General features: G+C 38.7%; 1 protein-coding gene across 1 annotated transcript in view; it reads right to left on the reverse strand.

Annotated features, from left to right (window-relative positions):
- The window catches only part of CSMD1 (CUB and Sushi multiple domains 1), a 439,588-nt gene that overhangs the window by 229,172 nt on the left and 192,964 nt on the right, over positions 1-17,452 (reverse strand). The window contains exons 18-20 of the mRNA XM_056856290.1: positions 10,656-10,847; positions 4,833-4,959; positions 839-1,041 (exon numbers count right to left, since the gene is read on the reverse strand). Coding sequence (XP_056712268.1) covers positions 839-1,041; positions 4,833-4,959; positions 10,656-10,847 — 522 coding nt within the window. The remainder of the gene's footprint in view (positions 1-838; positions 1,042-4,832; positions 4,960-10,655; positions 10,848-17,452) is intronic.

Genomic DNA, 17,452 nt, shown 5'->3' on the forward strand with positions numbered 1-17,452 from the left:
GATGCTGTGGTATGCCCATTTCTTTTAAAATCAACCATAGCTTTTCATGATCCACACAGTCAAAAACTGGTACAGAATACAAAAAAAAATGTATTTGGCAAGAAGTGTAAGGCATTAAATGAAGATTGTACTACCAACTTTATAATACTGAGAGTCAAATCAGATTTTACATGTAAATGTGTATGTAACATCACGGTCCTTTTAAAATTGAAATAAAAACACTCCCAGAGGGGTAATCTGGAATAAGAGAAATAAATGAGAGGAAGTTTAATCCGTTCTCCACCCATTGCTTTCCCACTTCATGCATCTTTTACCAAAAAGATGGGTAGGGGGACTGCTAGGCAAGCACATAGTGAAGGGAAATGGAAAGCACAAGGATTAAGCACCCAAATGAATCTCTAATTCCAACTCCTCTTCTAGAGATTGATTCTTCTGTTTAAAAAAGACATCACATCTGTGTATATTATTATGTTTGGCCATTAGCAGCAAAAGTAATCCCACTCAAAATCTGAGATGCACAACACTGATCCTTGAAAAGTCTAGAATAATCTCTATTTTCCAGTTATTATGGCATCAAATTTGGAAGGAAAAGTGTAATATTGTATATAGAATAAAGTATACATTGTATAATTTATTGCTATCAACAGTATACATTTTAATTATCTACAATTTAAAGTGCAAAAATCTTTGTAGGTTATTGTGCAAAATACCTAATACAGAATGTATTGTCAGTAGACTTTGGGTGATAAGACTGGTATACAAAGCATACCATATGAGCACTTAAACACACGACAGGCCAAACCTTGACTGTACAAATGGAAAACAGAGATTCACCTACTTGAGAACTGGATAGAGAAACCAGATTTGCTGATGAAGAAGTCACTGTCAAACTGTAAGGTCAGTGAGTTGAATGTGCTATAAATGTCCTCGGGAAGAGCAGACCCACTCCACTCTTTCAGTAGAATACTGCTTTCAACAGGTCCATCCCACACCTTTAGGATGTCATGAGCCACTTCAGTGTCAAAAACAATAAAATGCAAGCTGCAAGTGATAGAATAACATAAGATATGTGTCATTCTGGGCCACCTCTGCTATGTTGTATTTGAACAAAAAGTACAGATTAAGGAGTGACAGGTCAAGAAAACAAGGGCCACAGTACACACAGAGTCAAGAATGCTTATTGAATGCAATGAGTGATATATTATATCTAGCACAAAATAAGAAATTTTGTGCAACTGCAAAGAGGGGGGGATTACTGCCATCATTCTCCACTGATTAGTAGCAGACACATCCGAGAACACCAGCTAACACTTAAGCATTTAAGCATTTATTTCATGCACCTCCATTAGAGACTAGGTTTTTAGGGGGGCTAAAATTAGCAATTTAAGCCACAAGAACTGCATGGAAAAGCCTAATATCAAATAAAAGCCTGGGTGAAGAAAGGTCTTCATCCAGGACTGGAAAAACAACCAACCTGGCACTAGATAAGTCTCCAAGGTGAAGTTATTCCAAAGTTGCGTTATCACCACTGAAAAAACCCTGCTTCTACCTTTGAACTTGTGGGTTCTTTAGATATCCAATATTTAAGGCTTTAAAAGTAATACACTTTAATAAACAAGCAAGTAATAAACAATCTTTCCATGCAGCATTCTTCTTCAATTGATGTTTCTGAACCATGTTCACAGGCAGTCCTGTATAGAGCATATTACAGTAATATAACTTGGATGTGATCAGTACATGGATAATTCTGGCCAAATCCTGTCTTTCTAAGAAGAGTCATAGCTGGTTAAAGGTGTTACATGCAACAGAGGAGATCTGCACCTCCATCTAACGATGCAGATATAACAGCACTGCAAAGCTGCAAACCGCTCCACAGAGGAACTGCAACCACTTTGGGAACAGGCTGACACCTTATACCTGGCTTGACTGGGGAGGGCATGGATCAATGGTAGAACCTCTGCTTTGCATGCAGAAGGTCCCAGGTTCTATCCCTGGAATCTCCAGTTAGAAGGATTTTGTAGTAGGTGGTGTGAAAGACCTCCACCTGAGATCCTGGAGAGCCACTGCCAGTCAAAACAGACAGCTTTAACCTTGGTAGACCAAATGTCTGATTAAGTATACAACATTATCATGTGTTCACATGGCAACATTATTGGCCAACAGTACTATCATCCTAGCTGGACTGAGCGTCATTTTACTGGCCCTAGTCCCACCCATTTCAGCCTCTTAACACTGATTCCATCTTACTTGATCCAAAGAAACAGAGCTGGATGGAATCAGTGTATGACACCTTACTCCAAAATGCCAGATGAACTCCCACAAAACATGGGGGACATGATCAATCCCCTGGGAACCCCATATCCCAAATTCAGTGGCTCAAACAGCAGCCCTCAACACCACCTTCTGGAAGCAGTCCATTAAATAGGAGCAGAACCATGAATGCCACATCCTGATCTCCATATTCGCCAACCAATCCAGAAAAAAACTGTGATCAATGGTACTGAAAGTTACTGTGAGAACCAGGTGAATCAACAGAGTGTCACTTCTGCCATCTCTTTTCTAATGGTTTCTGTTCTAAAGCCATTCTTAAGACCTGTTAATCACACTCCTTCCTTAAAGTTGCTACCAAATATTAGACATTCAGCATCAACAAATAAATGGTTTACTATGATAAGGCTGATGTTCAGCCAGCTAAATTATTCCAGTTACAAAGACCTGAATAGAACTGAAACATAAAAGTACCTATCATCCTGATATCCATGGTTTAATTTAGGTCATATATTCTGCAGCAGAAAGCCAAATAAACTTTCTTGCTGCATTCACACTGCTCAGTGCAATCCTTATTTAAAAAGTAAAATAAAAATGAAATTGCATGTCATGTAAAAACAGTTTCCAGAGATAACACTTCCGTTGAAAATGTGCATCCTCTGAGACAGTTTTTCAGCTTGCTGCAATAAATGCGGACTCCAAAGGCTACTAATAGATATATATTAAATCTGTTTTCTAGTTACAGATACTTGTTTATAAATTCTTTTTTCATTCTATATTAATTTCACATTTGCCATACCTATTAAAATGCAAATGGAGCAATGAGTTCACTTGTGATTGAGTGAATGTCTTTTAGACTAATGCTGAGGGAATAATTTATCTTTTCATTTCCAGGAAGGAAAAAAAATGAAATTGTCTTAAAATATTATGATTGCCCTGAACATACATCTGTTTTTGCAAATAAGCTTTCTTTTAAAGTTTAGCCTATATACAAAAGAACATAATAGTTCTTAGAAAGCTTTTATACATGCACACACATATATAATAGTACATACTGTGATATGTCTACCATTCCTAATACATTGCATCTGGAATTCTTTCCAAATTAATCTGTTCTCCACTGAAAGGTTTGACAGTGTCATCATAAGCAGCTACATCCTTAACCGTGCAATCCTGAAGGGGGTGGTGTAGCCCCTTAGGAGCCGGCGTGACCCCAGCGCTGGTATCAGTTCCACTTGCCCAAGTAGCATGGACGCTGGCGCAGAGTGACATAATGCCAGCTCCAGGGAACAACGTGGCAGCGCAAGCCTTGTGGGTCAGCGCTGCCTCCCCTGCAGCATTTTCCTGGTGCAAGTGCTCATGCCAGCATCCAGGAGGGGGGTTCTCAGGGTGTTCCTGGATGTGGAACTGCCTTTAGGAAGCTTCCAAAGCACTTTAACTCAGGAATGCACCATTTTGCAGGCATTGAGTTATGTCTGCAAAATAAGTGGCACAGCCCCATGAAACTCAATGGGGGAGTTTCACAGAGATTTTAGAAAGGTGGATTTTACAATTTTATTTACAGCAAGGGAAGCCTCTCAGCAGGCTGCCCATCCATGGAAGTAAATTGGCTTAGACGGGTGTAATTCTGTTTAGGAAGGCAGTAAGGTAAGTTTTGTTACTGTGAATACAGAAATGTGTTCTCTATTGATGAGTGCATTTAAAAAAAGGTAAAGGTCTCCTGTGCAAGCACAGGGTCATTCCTGACCCATGGGTGACGTCACATTCCGACGTTTACTAGGCAGACTATGTTTATGGGGTGGTTTGCCATGGCCTTCCCCAGTCATCTACACTTTACCCCCAGCAAGCTGGGTACTCATTTTACTGACCTCGGAAGGATGAAAGGCTGAGTAAACCTTGAGTCGGCTACCTGAAAACAACTTCCGTTGGGATCGAACTCAGTTCGTGAGCAGAGCTTGGACTGCATTACTTCAATTTACTACTCTGTGCCACAGGGCTCTTTTGATGAGTGAATTACATACAACTAATCCTTGTAGCCAGATTTTACAGATCAGATTTACCTATAGTAAGACCAACAGTTTCTTGTGCTTCTATTGCTAATGCCAGATCCTGTCCTGGGAAGCAGAGGTGTTAGTATGAGATAAGGTGCAAGAAGGTATGGTGGGACCTGTTTTCTACCTTGCCCCACTTTCTTTCTCCATCATTTAAGGACATGCCAAAAAGAAAGACTGTGTGATGGCACAATCATTAATGCTGAGCACAGTTATGACTTCAGTACAGAAACTGAATTCTTATTTCTGACCTTCCGAGTGCTTTTAAGACACAGAGATGAAGACATATACCCACTCTCATTTTCTATCATAAATATATACCAACAACAGCTCATGGTTCAAGAAAAAAATGTTTTTTAGGAGTTTAGTACAATATATCATACATATTGCAACAAGATACTTTGCATTTAAAAGAGGAAGGAATCGTTTGATCACTTAAATGCAGAAGTTAGGTAAACATATAATTCTAAGCCCTGGTCCATGCTAAATTTATTAACTGAATTATATGCATACCTAATTGTTCTCCCTGGGTCTGCTTCTATAATCCAAGTGCAATGAAGATTATTGTCATACGGAGCGGGATAACCTGGAGACAATATGCGTCCTGAAGTAGCAGCATGAATTCGTCCACCACACTCAGCTGAAAAGAAAAAAAGAAACCCTTCAGTGATCAGAAAATATGAAGCATCTAAATTGCAGAAGGATTTGGTATGTGATGCAGAACTGTTAGATTCAGTAATCCCTAGTTGCTTGTACTTGGTGAGATGAGCGGACAAGTGTATGAAAGGAAGAGTCACTATGATATGAAATAAAGTTGCAAGTGTTTAATGAATTCTTGTAATTTATCTAAATATTACATATAGCTAACTGAAGATTTAAAAAGCTGAATTGAAAGGTTTCATACTAATTTTTGAGCTGAAAAATAAGGGAACAGAACAGAGTTCTACAGCTTAGTGTAACAGATAAGAATCTGTTGACATACAAAAATTTCATGAGCTAAGCACTATCTGTATTGCACTGTTTATTATATTTTTGGCTACTGGGATTTATCTGCTCTGAAAACATGCTGATATTAATGAAACTTTAATTAAATAACTTATTCTGCTAATCAGAAGAACAGAATAGCGTGACTAAAAAGAAATCAGACATGCATAATATTTCCTTGACTAGTAAGCCCCAGGTTTTGGAATGTGATCCGACCCAAGTATCTCTGACAACCCATTAGGTGAAGAAGATATTTAAATGGTAATTTTGCCCATTTCTAGAATTATCCCTAGATTTAACAGCCATTGGCTATTCATCTGCCATTTCGCACTTTAAAAAAAGGAGGAAATTAAGATTAATTTTTCTTTACAGTATAAAGAGAAATGTTATCACATCTCTCATGAAATTCACCAGTCTACTTGAAAGCAGACAATGCAGTCTCCACTTCTCAGAAAGTGTCATTAGCTGTTTTATCCAGGGAGTGATATATTTATCTCATGCAATATTATTTTGTGAACATGCTAAAACATTGTGGGCTAGGGAGTCTACTTGAGCCAGACAAAATTGGTATTTTTGTTATTCTGCAATAATTTTATTATATCTCCCTTGCATCTCAGCTGAGTCTAAGGCATTACGCCTTGCTAATAAGAAAGCTTGTCTAAATCTATGGATTTCTAACCAGCAGAAATGGTCTGGCCAGGAAAAAGTTCTGTTAAGGGTATCTTAAACACTAGGGACCAATCCTAATTTAAGATTTTATTTTGTAATTGTTTACAGCTTGCTTTCCAAATACTATTCCTTGCAGCTTTCAATTACTCTATTGGGAGGGGAAATCTTTTGTCTAACCTGCCAGTCCAAGTGGACAGAGATATCTGAGATTATCAACTGAAACATATCAGGAACTGTTGATGGCTCAAAGAACTGAAATTTAATAACATATTGATTTATAATAGATGATAGGTTTGGAAGCTTCTATCCTAATCATAGAGTGCAGGTGGAGATACCCAGCAAGTTTCTAAAAAAAATTAACGTGAAGACTATCAAGATGTTCTGTATGGCCAGTGGACCAAACTAGAGCAGCATATCTAACAATCAAATGTATGATTGCTCTATACAGGGTCATAAGGGCAGGTACACATTGCCCCTCCTTTGCAAAAATAGATTTTTTAAAGGACGATAAAGGAGGAATTTAACTTTTGCATTAACATATGGATATACAAGTCTCAAGAAAGATTGTACATAAACATGTCCCCAAGGTACTTAAAATTTCTTACTATCTCTATAGAATTTCCCCTCAGAGACAAGAAACACGCCCTTTTAAATTTAGATTTAGTGAAGATTAAAACCTTAGATTTATCAAAATTTATTTCTAAATATTCTTTGGTGCAATAATGGTAAAACTTGTTTAAATTTTTCACTACACCTGGGAGTATACAGGCTAACAGCACTAGATCATCTGCATATGTGAAGTATGGTACTGGCTGGCTACATAGTTGAGGAGAACAGGATATATGATCCTGGCTAGGTAGAAACTCATTTATGTATAAATTGAATAAATTTGGGCTTAGGATGCAGCCCTGCCTTACACCTCTTCTTACCTTGATTGGGTTCGAGAGGGTAGAGCTACCTGGTATACAAATCAGTATAAGATTTTCAGAATATAAATTCCTAATAAGCATCAATAATCTGCCAAACATGCCCATATGAAAGAGTTTTTTCCAAAGTCTGACAAGAGATATGGAATCAAATGCACCCCAAAGATCAATAAATGAAAAATATAGTATGCCACCAGCTCCTCTTTTGCATTTGTTGGCCAGTGATGATAACATAAAGCAATGGTGCAAGCAAGAATGTTTTCTCCTAAATCCATATTGGACATTGCTTAAGGTGTTTGAGTCTTCAACCCACGGTTTCAGCCTACTAGCTAGGTGGCTAGCATAAAGTTTGCCAGTAACAGAGAGTAAGCTTACGGGATGATAATTAGCTGGATCATTTTTGTTCCCTTTTTTTTTTAAAAAAACACCCAAACTATAATTGCTAATATCCAACTTTCGGGTATTTCCTGATTTATCTCAGTAAATAAAGGTGCCAAAAAGGAAGCCCACCAAATTCAGCATTATTCAGGTCTACTTTTTTGCCCCCTCTTTTTTTGCTGCCATTTTTGCCAGTTTTTTTTTTAAACCCAGAAAGGTTTGTTTGTTTGTTTGTTTTTTAATTTGGCATATCTATATGCACAGCCGTAGTTCCCTAGTGGGAACATTTAACTTTAACATAACTGCTTCCACTACATGGTCTTTTTATCTCATTCATTGATTCTATGTACTGCATTTTCTGCTTTCCCCTCTTGCTTTTCTATCCATATGAACTTAACACAGATCAATTTAGTTCAAATATTAATGGTTTCTCTCTCCCTATCTTATTTTTCCCAAATAGCCCCCCAAGTATGCACCTGTGTATGTACACAGGATCCCATATCAAGGTAAGGAAGAGATGTATGTATAAAGTCTACCCATACATATTCCCCAGGTATGTTGGTAACAGAAGAAATAGTGGCAAGCACTTTGGAGGGAAGCTAACAACTGACACTATGCTTTTCAACATTTGTGACAAAGCAGCATAATCACACAAAGAAAACACATCTGAACAGCTCACCAAACCTCTAGCTCCCTGTTAGTGACTGGTGGGCAAATGGAACATAAGAAGAGCCATGCTGGATCAGACCAAGGGCCCATCTAGTCCAGTATTCTGTTCACACAGCGGCCAACGAGCTACTTCTAGGAAGCCCACAAACAGGAAGACTATGGAAGCCAAACTGGCTGTGGCTGTAAGCATTACTTCTATTTAAAATCCACTCATATTTCACATGAAATACAAACTTCTCAAATATAATCTAGTGGATATCAAATAACTCCAAAACATTCTGTCATGCTGTACAAGAATTATAAACAACTCTAAAATGGCAAGTAAATAAATTTGCTCAGAAACATTCTGCCCCTCCCTCCAGAACGACATCCTTGTACCAATAACACAAGTAAAGACCTAAATGATACACTATCAAAAGCAAAATGTAGGGGAGGGGGAAGTTTATCTTGCCCAGAACCATGTGGAAAGAACCTCATGTCATCCTTTTTTAGAAGAAGTTGTAAACTGAGCAGCCCCCTGCTAGCACTGTCCTATAAAATTATCCTAAACTGTTAGTATTCCGACAATTACTACCCAGGAGTCTTCCTTGTGGAAGCCCTAGGCCTAGAACCTTGTGTGAATGAGCAAAAGACAGCTATTACATTGCCTCTAGCATTTATATCTCATATTCATCTAGCTGGAAAATAAGAATAACCTTTTCTTTACCTTGATGGAGGGTTTTTATTCTCACATTCAATGTTGTATGCATATAATCATGTGCTTGTTTCTCAAAATCCTGGTTAAAAGTTAAGATGATGCAACTTTTGTGTTGTGTCTATGTGGTGTGCAAAACCAATGAAAGGGCAGATGAAACTTAGAAGGATATTCAATTACTTTGAATTTCCACAGTTTGAAAGTTCCCTTGAGCGAATTTGAAAGGGCACAGGAGACTCAAACTACATTTTACATTGAGTTCCTTGATTCTTTTATCATTTTTTTTAACCCAAAGCAGACTGTGACAGATTGCTTTGAATAGATATAAGGGCAGGCAGAATCTGCTTAACTCTCTCACTCCCAATCCCTGTTGAGGTCAAAATCATTCTCAACAAATTACTTTTTTCCACCAGTTGAAGAGCGAACTCATATATTGTCTGTATCTTTCCCTCACAGGTGGAAAAGCAGTGTGTGTGGAGGGGGGGGGATTTCCCCATTGCCTTTCTTCTCAGTCTCTGTGTATCTTTCCTGTCCCAAGTTCAATCTATTTCATCATTTTTGTCCTTTGACAAAAAAGATGAAATAGACTGAACTTGGAACAGGAAAGATAAATGTATGAGGTAGGGTTACACAGAAATCGATGCACTTGTTAGGCTATAGCCAGTGATCTGTCAGTAGAAAGTGTGTTGACCACTGTGGATTTTCCCAGTATCAGTCTTTCCATCAGTCCTTTTCAGCACCACAAAAAATTATTTCTGGAGTCGCAGAACCCACGCAGGGGATCATGCAAATCAGGAAAAGGAATGAAATCAGCCTTATTTCCCTTTCTGTAAGTGTAAGTGTACTGATGGAAGAGAGAGGAAGGGGTAATTTTGCCCCTCCCTTCAGAACACTTCCCTAAACTGTAGAGGCTGATAGTCCACACCAGTCCCATGACTCCATATATCAACTTTCCCAAGGATAGAAAGAACTGCTAGTGGTAGGGAAAGATTTGTAATCCTCATACACATGGATTATAGATAATTAATCTTCCCATCCCTGAATGGGAGCCAATAGAAAAAAGAATCAATATAGATTGATTGTCTGGTTCTCTTGAAAACAAAATGTTCAAATCAAGAAATGTTGTTGGTATATCAATTCTACAGTTACTCCACGAGGAATGGAGAAAGCATATAGTTAATCCAGTCTTGTCCAGTAGGAACAGAAAACAAGTAGAAATAGAATCCAGTAAAAGGCCATGCAAAGAACAATACACAAATGTTAACTGCAACCAGATGGCAACTAAAATGTTGGTTTGTTAAGGAACTGACATCTAGGCAAAATATCATTTTTAACTCTGTGTGTATGTGTGTGAGTGCATATGTGTTTATGTATGTGGAAAGTGTTTATGTATGTGGAAAAGAGAGAAAACACATGTTGAAGAATATATTTTCAACTACAATTTTTTTAAAAAATCCTGATAAGAGAAGCCTCATACAAAATTAATTGGACTGTTATTGTCTGCAAAAGGCATTGATGGCTCTTCCATGAGAGGGAAAGTTTATCATAAAATAAGAACTGCCAAAGCAAAAATTAGATGCAGACAATCAGACAATAGGATTCATATAATTGTGCCTAACAAAAATGAGTCAGACTTGGGGATTCCTGTTTGGGCTAAACTGTGGAAGAATTCTGAGGGAGGCAAACAAATATCTAACAAGGCTGGCGCCATTTCTCATACATTCATACATCCTGAGCTTGCACATTTACCTAATGCAATTTGCCATAAAGACTCCTACTTTGGCAAAACATTAAAAAAAATGGAAAAATTCAAAAAGCTTTATAAAAAACTAACAAAATGTATCTGGGAGGTTTCACAGATCCATAGTTTTAATAATTACATTGAAACATATTGAGATATATTATATGCTGTTTAAGACCACTATCATAAATTAAGAAATTATAGTGTCAAATCACACAGAAAGAGAAGTATTTGCAACTGCCTAATGATGATTTAATATTAATGTCTAACATTACCTATACAAGTAGGTAAAGGTTTGTCCCACACTCTTCGATCTCCACTTAGGCAGGTAATAATATTACTGCCATGCATTGTATATCCTGGATTGCAGCTATATAAAATTACAGTGTCTGTGTAATGTCCCTCATCACGGATCTTGTAGCCATAATTCGGTGTACCAGGATCTTCACATTTCACTAAATCAAAGCCTGAAAGACAGAGAAATGGAAATAAGCAATTTTATTACTATTCTCCAAACATCCACAAAAATGGAATTTCTATTTGTACTATGAGAAGAGACAAATTAATAAATGCTATTCATTAGGATAGAAAGTTATACAAAGTAAGAAAAAACACACACACAGTGTGGTGTAGTGGTTAAATAGTGTTGTAGTAGTATCTGGAAAACCCTCCCTGCTCGCATCATAGAAGCTTTCTGGGTCTCATATCTTGAATAAGTAGTAAAGAGAGATACATTTCTTGAGTATAAATACAGTTAAATTCAGCAACATAACAACAGAACAATGTTCATGTAAACTGATAACCTGAAGTAAGCACAAAAGTGGAATGGAAGTGTTTGTACATGTTTGTTTGTTAGCCTTTGTTTTTGAAAATGTTAATAAAATATCTTTTTTTAAAAAAGAAGCTTTCTGGGTGACTATGGGTCAGCCACACTCTCAGGTATTTTATGCATGGTCGCTTTAACCTCCTTTATTCCCCTTTTCAGCCAGGATCAAATTTTTCATTATGTACGATATCTCATTCCTTGGAAGCTCAATGCTGTTTCGATGCAAAACAAAACTGGCTTTTCCCATTCCTCTTGTGGCCCGAATTAAACCGTTCATCCTGGCTCATTTCGGAGTCACAGAGTGTGCATACTCTGTTCTTGGGTTGAGCTTCCCCGCCCCATCATGCCCCACCCTTTTCCAACTCCTTCCTCAAAGCAGCATGCCAATTGTTAAACAGGGGGGAAACAGAAGATTGGCTTCTCTCACAGCCAATCACATGTGTAAAGAGGTGGGTATTCAAGTGCTTCCTGCTACCTCGAAGCTCATTCTGAGCAAAAGAAAGGCTTTTTTAAAATGAGGCTTGGATTCCCCCCCCCTTCTTTTAGGTAGCTCCGTTTTTTGTTTTTTGTTCTTAAAATGCTTTTTTATGTAGCAGTTGGGTTTGGGGGGAAGGAAATCTTCTCTCATGGGGAGCACTGCGAAGTAAGCCAATTACAGAGCAGCATTTAAAGGGGTGCATTCTAGATGTTCCAAATGATAATTGCCGCACTTGCTATGTTAGTATAACCCCTATATCAATAAGCTGTTGCTGTAACAAGGAGTTACTTTGAATTCCCTTTGCTTAAGAGAAAGCATTTAAATAAGTACACAAACCTTTACACTGTCCGAGACTTGAGGAAGATTTGCTTCTTATTGCACCAGTTTAACAGATTATACAAATTGTGGCTTCTCAAAAAGCCTTGACAGTGAGTGGCACTAAAGGACACAAGTCGGACACAGGCTCCAATAGCATGAGGATGATAAATATCCTTATTTCAGTAAAGTGATTGTCAGGAGCTATGGTGAGAAAGTGTGGGAACAACTACCAAGTCTAACAGCGCAATCCTAAGGGGGGATAGTAGAGGTGTGCCCAGGGACAGTGCAGATGGGCCACCTCCTGATAGGTTTGGTGCTGGTTGCAGCAAGCCAAAAAAGTTATTTTACTGAAAACCCCGTGAAACTGCTCCACACAGTTCCACGAGACCATGCCTCCCTTTTTACAGGTGCAAGTTTGCACCAGTAATAGGAGGCATTTCCAGGGTGAAAGGGCTTAGGGAGCTGACTAAAGTCAGACCTGCCCCCGGGGACTCCCCTTTGATGCCGATACAAGCCCTTGTGCCGGAGAAACACTGCCATTGCAACTGCACCGGTGTCCATGTGTGGTGCTGCCGTGCAGCTCCCCAGCATTAGCGTAAGTGGCCTCACGCCAGTCATAGTGCCAGTTTAGCTGGCGCAAGGGGAAGTAACACCAGTGCAGGGGTCATGCCGCCTCATGAAGCCATTCACCCCCACTTAAGGGTTGTTCTGTAAGTCTCTCTCTTTTGCCCTGACTTATCCTTTAAGGAAAAGTATATGGAAAATAGAAACCATGTCTCCACAAAAATCTATGGCACATGTTATTATTTATTTTATTTCTAACCTGCCTTTCCCGGCCAAAGCCAGGGTCTTACCATTAAATTACACACTTTTCCACCATCTACAGGATCTCTTGGATCACATCTACATTGGCCATCAGCAATTTGATTTCATTATAAAGTTTTGTTTTATCTATTATATCTTTGTCCTGCTTTTGGCACAAGATCTTTCTCTCAAGCAGCTCACAGCAATTAAAATTCAGTACGCAATGCTGTTAACAAGTATACAAGGGAAGAAGAGAGGAGAGAGGGATGTGGCGGTGACAGATCAGTCTGTGAATGATGAAACAAAGAGGCAAGTTGTTAACAGGAAGTAGTGTCAAGCTGGTTTTCCATTTATGTTCTTTCAAGGATGGACCAGTGGTAACTCTCCAGCAACTTTTATTCCCCTGGCCATTGAAAGAGGCCAGAGTACTCTATCGCTGCAGTCATAGAACAACTACCAATTAGAACAGAATATTTTCAGGGAGAAAATGATTATGACCTTTAAAACCTTTCATGGCCTAGGACCCACGTATTTGAGGGACTCTCTCCCCCATATGTTCCTGAGTATCAGTTACAGTCTTTTGGTTCTTCCTCTGTTTACAGCTGTCTACTTGTCAGCTACTGTAGCCTGTTCTTTTTGTACAGCGGTGTTCTAAGTTTTTAGGAGTTACTGATATCAGACCATATAGACATCCATAAAGAATCCCCCATATTTCAATAAAATTCAAACGGGGCTCCAGCAAGGCGTTTCCCCAGCGTGACAATAGGGAAGCAGCTTGAATACTCCATCTAAACCACTTCCAACCATAAAAAAGGAAAACAGCCCAAACAGGAGTTAAATGAATTAGTCCCTTCTAGGGGTGTGCATTCAGTAGAGCTGAACCAGAAAATAAAATGTTGTTGTTTTTTTAACTACAATAAGCAATACAAATCCTGAAAAAGATGGGAAAAAATCTGCTTTTTTCTAGGATCATTTTGGGATCACCAGCTACAGCAGTAAAAAGGGAAGAAATCCCTTTTTGAAGAGAACAAACAAACAAACATCCCACTTCAGCATATTTGTGTCGAATCCCACAGCACTTTAAAGTTGAAATCCCCCCTTTATTCTGTTCCATTATAGCCTATGGGAATCATTCTGGGACTCCGGGGGACGTTTTTTAAGGTAGAGGCAACACATTTTCAGTATAGCTACTGGTGAATCTCCTTTCAAGAACCCCCACTCCCATGTTTGGTAAAGATTGGGTCAGGTGGTCCAATTTTATGGGCCCTCATTTTTCCTCCATTAGAAACAATGGAGGATGGATGGGGCCTTTCTCCTGAGCACCTCAGCACCCAAGATGGGTAACAATACAAAAAATAAAACAAATATTAAAAATAACAGGTAGAAAAACATTAAACCAGTATAAAAAACACCTTGTGCTCTGCAATAATAAATATTCTCTCTCTGGCCATACTTATACTGCCCCCAAATCCTTATAAAAAAACTGGCCATACTTTTTTGGAATTATAAGTCTACTTGGGGCAGAGTATAAATTTTTCACTAAATAATTTATATAAAGCAAGCTTCCTGCTGTTCCTCCTTCTCTGGCTTATAGCTGGTTTTCTTCTTGACATGGTGGTCTTAGTAGGAGAAAGTGTGTGTAGTCTTCTACTGGCCATTGGTCCTCAGTTTGGTAGCAGAGACCACTGTGTTCTTCCCCTCACTTCTGCAGTTGCAAGAAAAATTGTTACTGAATATATTAATTGCTGTTCAATCTATCCACTGGAGTTTTCAATTCCCTGGATATGTATTCTTAAATATTCAACAGATTTAGGGTTTAGTTCCTTTGAATGAAGTGAAAAAAAGAACTCTGTGCGTACTTCGACTGTCCCGTTAAATTCAACAGAACTCCAAATGGCTTTAATTTTGTATTGTGTCTATACTTTTCAAAAAGAACATTCAAGAACCACTACGAGAGGCAAGGGCAATTATAATTTCATCTCCCATGACTGAGACTCTTGTTTCTCAAGTGTCTTTTTCATTTCAGAGCTAATTGCATCTTGAGCTACAAAAAAACATTTCTCATTTTGCTTCATTACCAATAACGGAGAAGATTCCCAATACATTTCTGTTCACTGAGAGACCATAGCAAAGCAACAGTGGCTAAACTTGTGGTGAGATATATTCAAGATCTGTGACCTAGACCCATTTGAGATGTGACCTCATTATTGGCTTCTTTATATTTATTTATTTATTTATTTACTTACTTACTAAAAAAATCAAGTTGACTACTTGTAACTTGAAGTAATACTAACCTGTACAAAGAATGAAGAAATTGGGTCTAAAAACCTTTTCCCAAGGGGAAGCCATGCTAATCTGTTGCAAGCAGAACATAAAGAATCTAATGACACTTTGAACATCAGTGCAATCCTATGTGTAATTACTCCTGTTTAAATCCATTGAAATCAAAAACTTAAATGGAAGTAACTACATAGGACTGCAGTGCAAGGGCTGGATTTTACCGTAGCATACCCAGAAAGAGTATACCCCACAGGAGGATCTTTGTCATCTACCCCATTCCCCAGCAGCCCCATGTGCCACTCAAAATCCTCCTCTGCTGAGAATCAGGGGATCCTCAAAAGCAAAAAGCACCATGGTGGAAGAGGCTATATAGGGATGAGAGGCTCAGCTTGCTTTGCTAGAGGACGCATGAAATGGCAATCTCCTACTTGCCCCTCTTCACTGCAGTCCTCCAAGGCCCAATTCATCAGATGCATGAGGAAAAAAACTGGAAAGGGGGAGGTCTTTCTTCTATTTTTACCTGTTATAAATATATTTGTACCAGTAATACTTATTATTAAGCCTGCCAGGCTGTTGTCATGGTTCAAAACGGCAGCGGGATAATTTTGTTGTTGTTGTTAAAAAAAGCAATAGTGGCGGTATTGCTCTGTAACTTCCAGAGAAAATCCAGAGGCAGCATAGTTAGCTCTAGGAATTTCCAGAAACACTGTGGTTTCACCAGAGAGTTTCTGGTGGTTCCTAGAGCTACCCCACATCACTTCCATGTTTTCCCCTAAGTAACATAGCAATATGGCCAATATTACACCCCCATGTTCCCACCCACAATTCTCCCAGGTTGCCAGGCTTGGTCTGGCAGCCCTACTCATTACAGAAATATAACTTTGTACCTATTATAAATAAAAACAGATATATGTTCAGATCTTCCCATGTGCTTTGCTGGTGTATGTCTGAAAACAAGAGAACATTTCTAAATGTGTGATCTGTGAGTCAAATGACTGCAATCTGAACTTACTAGGGATTCTCAGCAACAGATGCCAATCATCCAGACATGGAAAACATGATGAATCTGTTTATTTGTGCAGGTACTTTGATAGGAAGGTAATAAGCACTCTCAAAAAAACGGCAGGGCACATTTGAGCATTATTAGGCAAGATTGCACTGTTTACTGTGACAAATGCTGTACTCAAAGAGGACACATATCATTGTAATGTATAGAGATTGATACACTGCAAGTCAGAAACATTATATTTAACTGCCTGTCAGTTTTGTTAGTGGCAAAATATCATTGTTTATCAACACAATGGAATTTTAAAATATTTAATGTAAGTGGACTGCCCGCAGGGCTGTAGAAGCACTCACAGACTTGCATGCCACTACAATTCCACCTTGCCATACACAAAGAAAAATAATAAAATATATATTTATCATTCAGCCAAAAAGTGACACCTAACAATATACTAGATCATAATTTCCTAAGAAAGAATATGTAAGCAAGAATATATTTAAATGCTGAACTAGAATTTTGCCACTGCTGATACCTATGTCTCCTTAGGCAATACTTCACAGCAAGTGGTCAAGTCACCCTTGCTATGAATGCCCTTTCCCTCTTGGAAATACTGGGGGGGGGGGGAGCTGGAGGAAGGCTGAAGATTAATGTAATAGAAAATGAGAGTTAACACTGCTGGGAATGCATCATCAGCTTTCTTTTTATATCAATATCTATCTCTTTCTATTTCCAAAATGCTAACAAATTAAACTCTGATACAAAAACTAGAGCCAAAGGGAGACAGCCAACTAATTCTGGTTTTGTCCTTCTCCTCCTCTGTTGCAATGATACTAGAAAACATGAAAGCATTGATCCCAATTCTGCTGCCAACCTGATGTACTCTCTCCTATCCCTACTGTGATTGCAAAAAAATAAGGCCCCTTTCAAATGGCCCTTATAATCCCTTTTAACAGCCAGTTGCTAACAGATTTTTTTCTACCATTTCTGACACAACCATTTTGGCTCCTGGCAGCTAATGAGGGGTGTTTTTTTTAACCTTTTCAGACAAAGCCGCTTGTGTCCCATTGGTAGTGTTGCCAACCTCCAGATACTAGCTGGAGATCTCCTGCTATTACAACTGATCTCCACCCTATAGAGATAAGTTCACCTGGAGAAAACGGCCGTTTTGGCAATTGGTCTCTATGGCATTGAACCCCTTCTCCTCTCCAAACCCCACCTCCTCAAGCTCCGCCCCAAAAACCTCCCGCCGGTGGCAAAGAGGAACCTGCCAACCTTACCACTCATTGGTATCCTGGAGCTCAGCCTTTTTAAAAAATGAAAACTGCTTTCTCTTTGAGGTCCATCCACATCAATACATTAA

The sequence above is a fragment of the Euleptes europaea genome, chromosome 10 (genome assembly GCF_029931775.1).
Source record: "Euleptes europaea isolate rEulEur1 chromosome 10, rEulEur1.hap1, whole genome shotgun sequence".
Lineage (NCBI taxonomy): Eukaryota > Metazoa > Chordata > Lepidosauria > Squamata > Sphaerodactylidae > Euleptes > Euleptes europaea.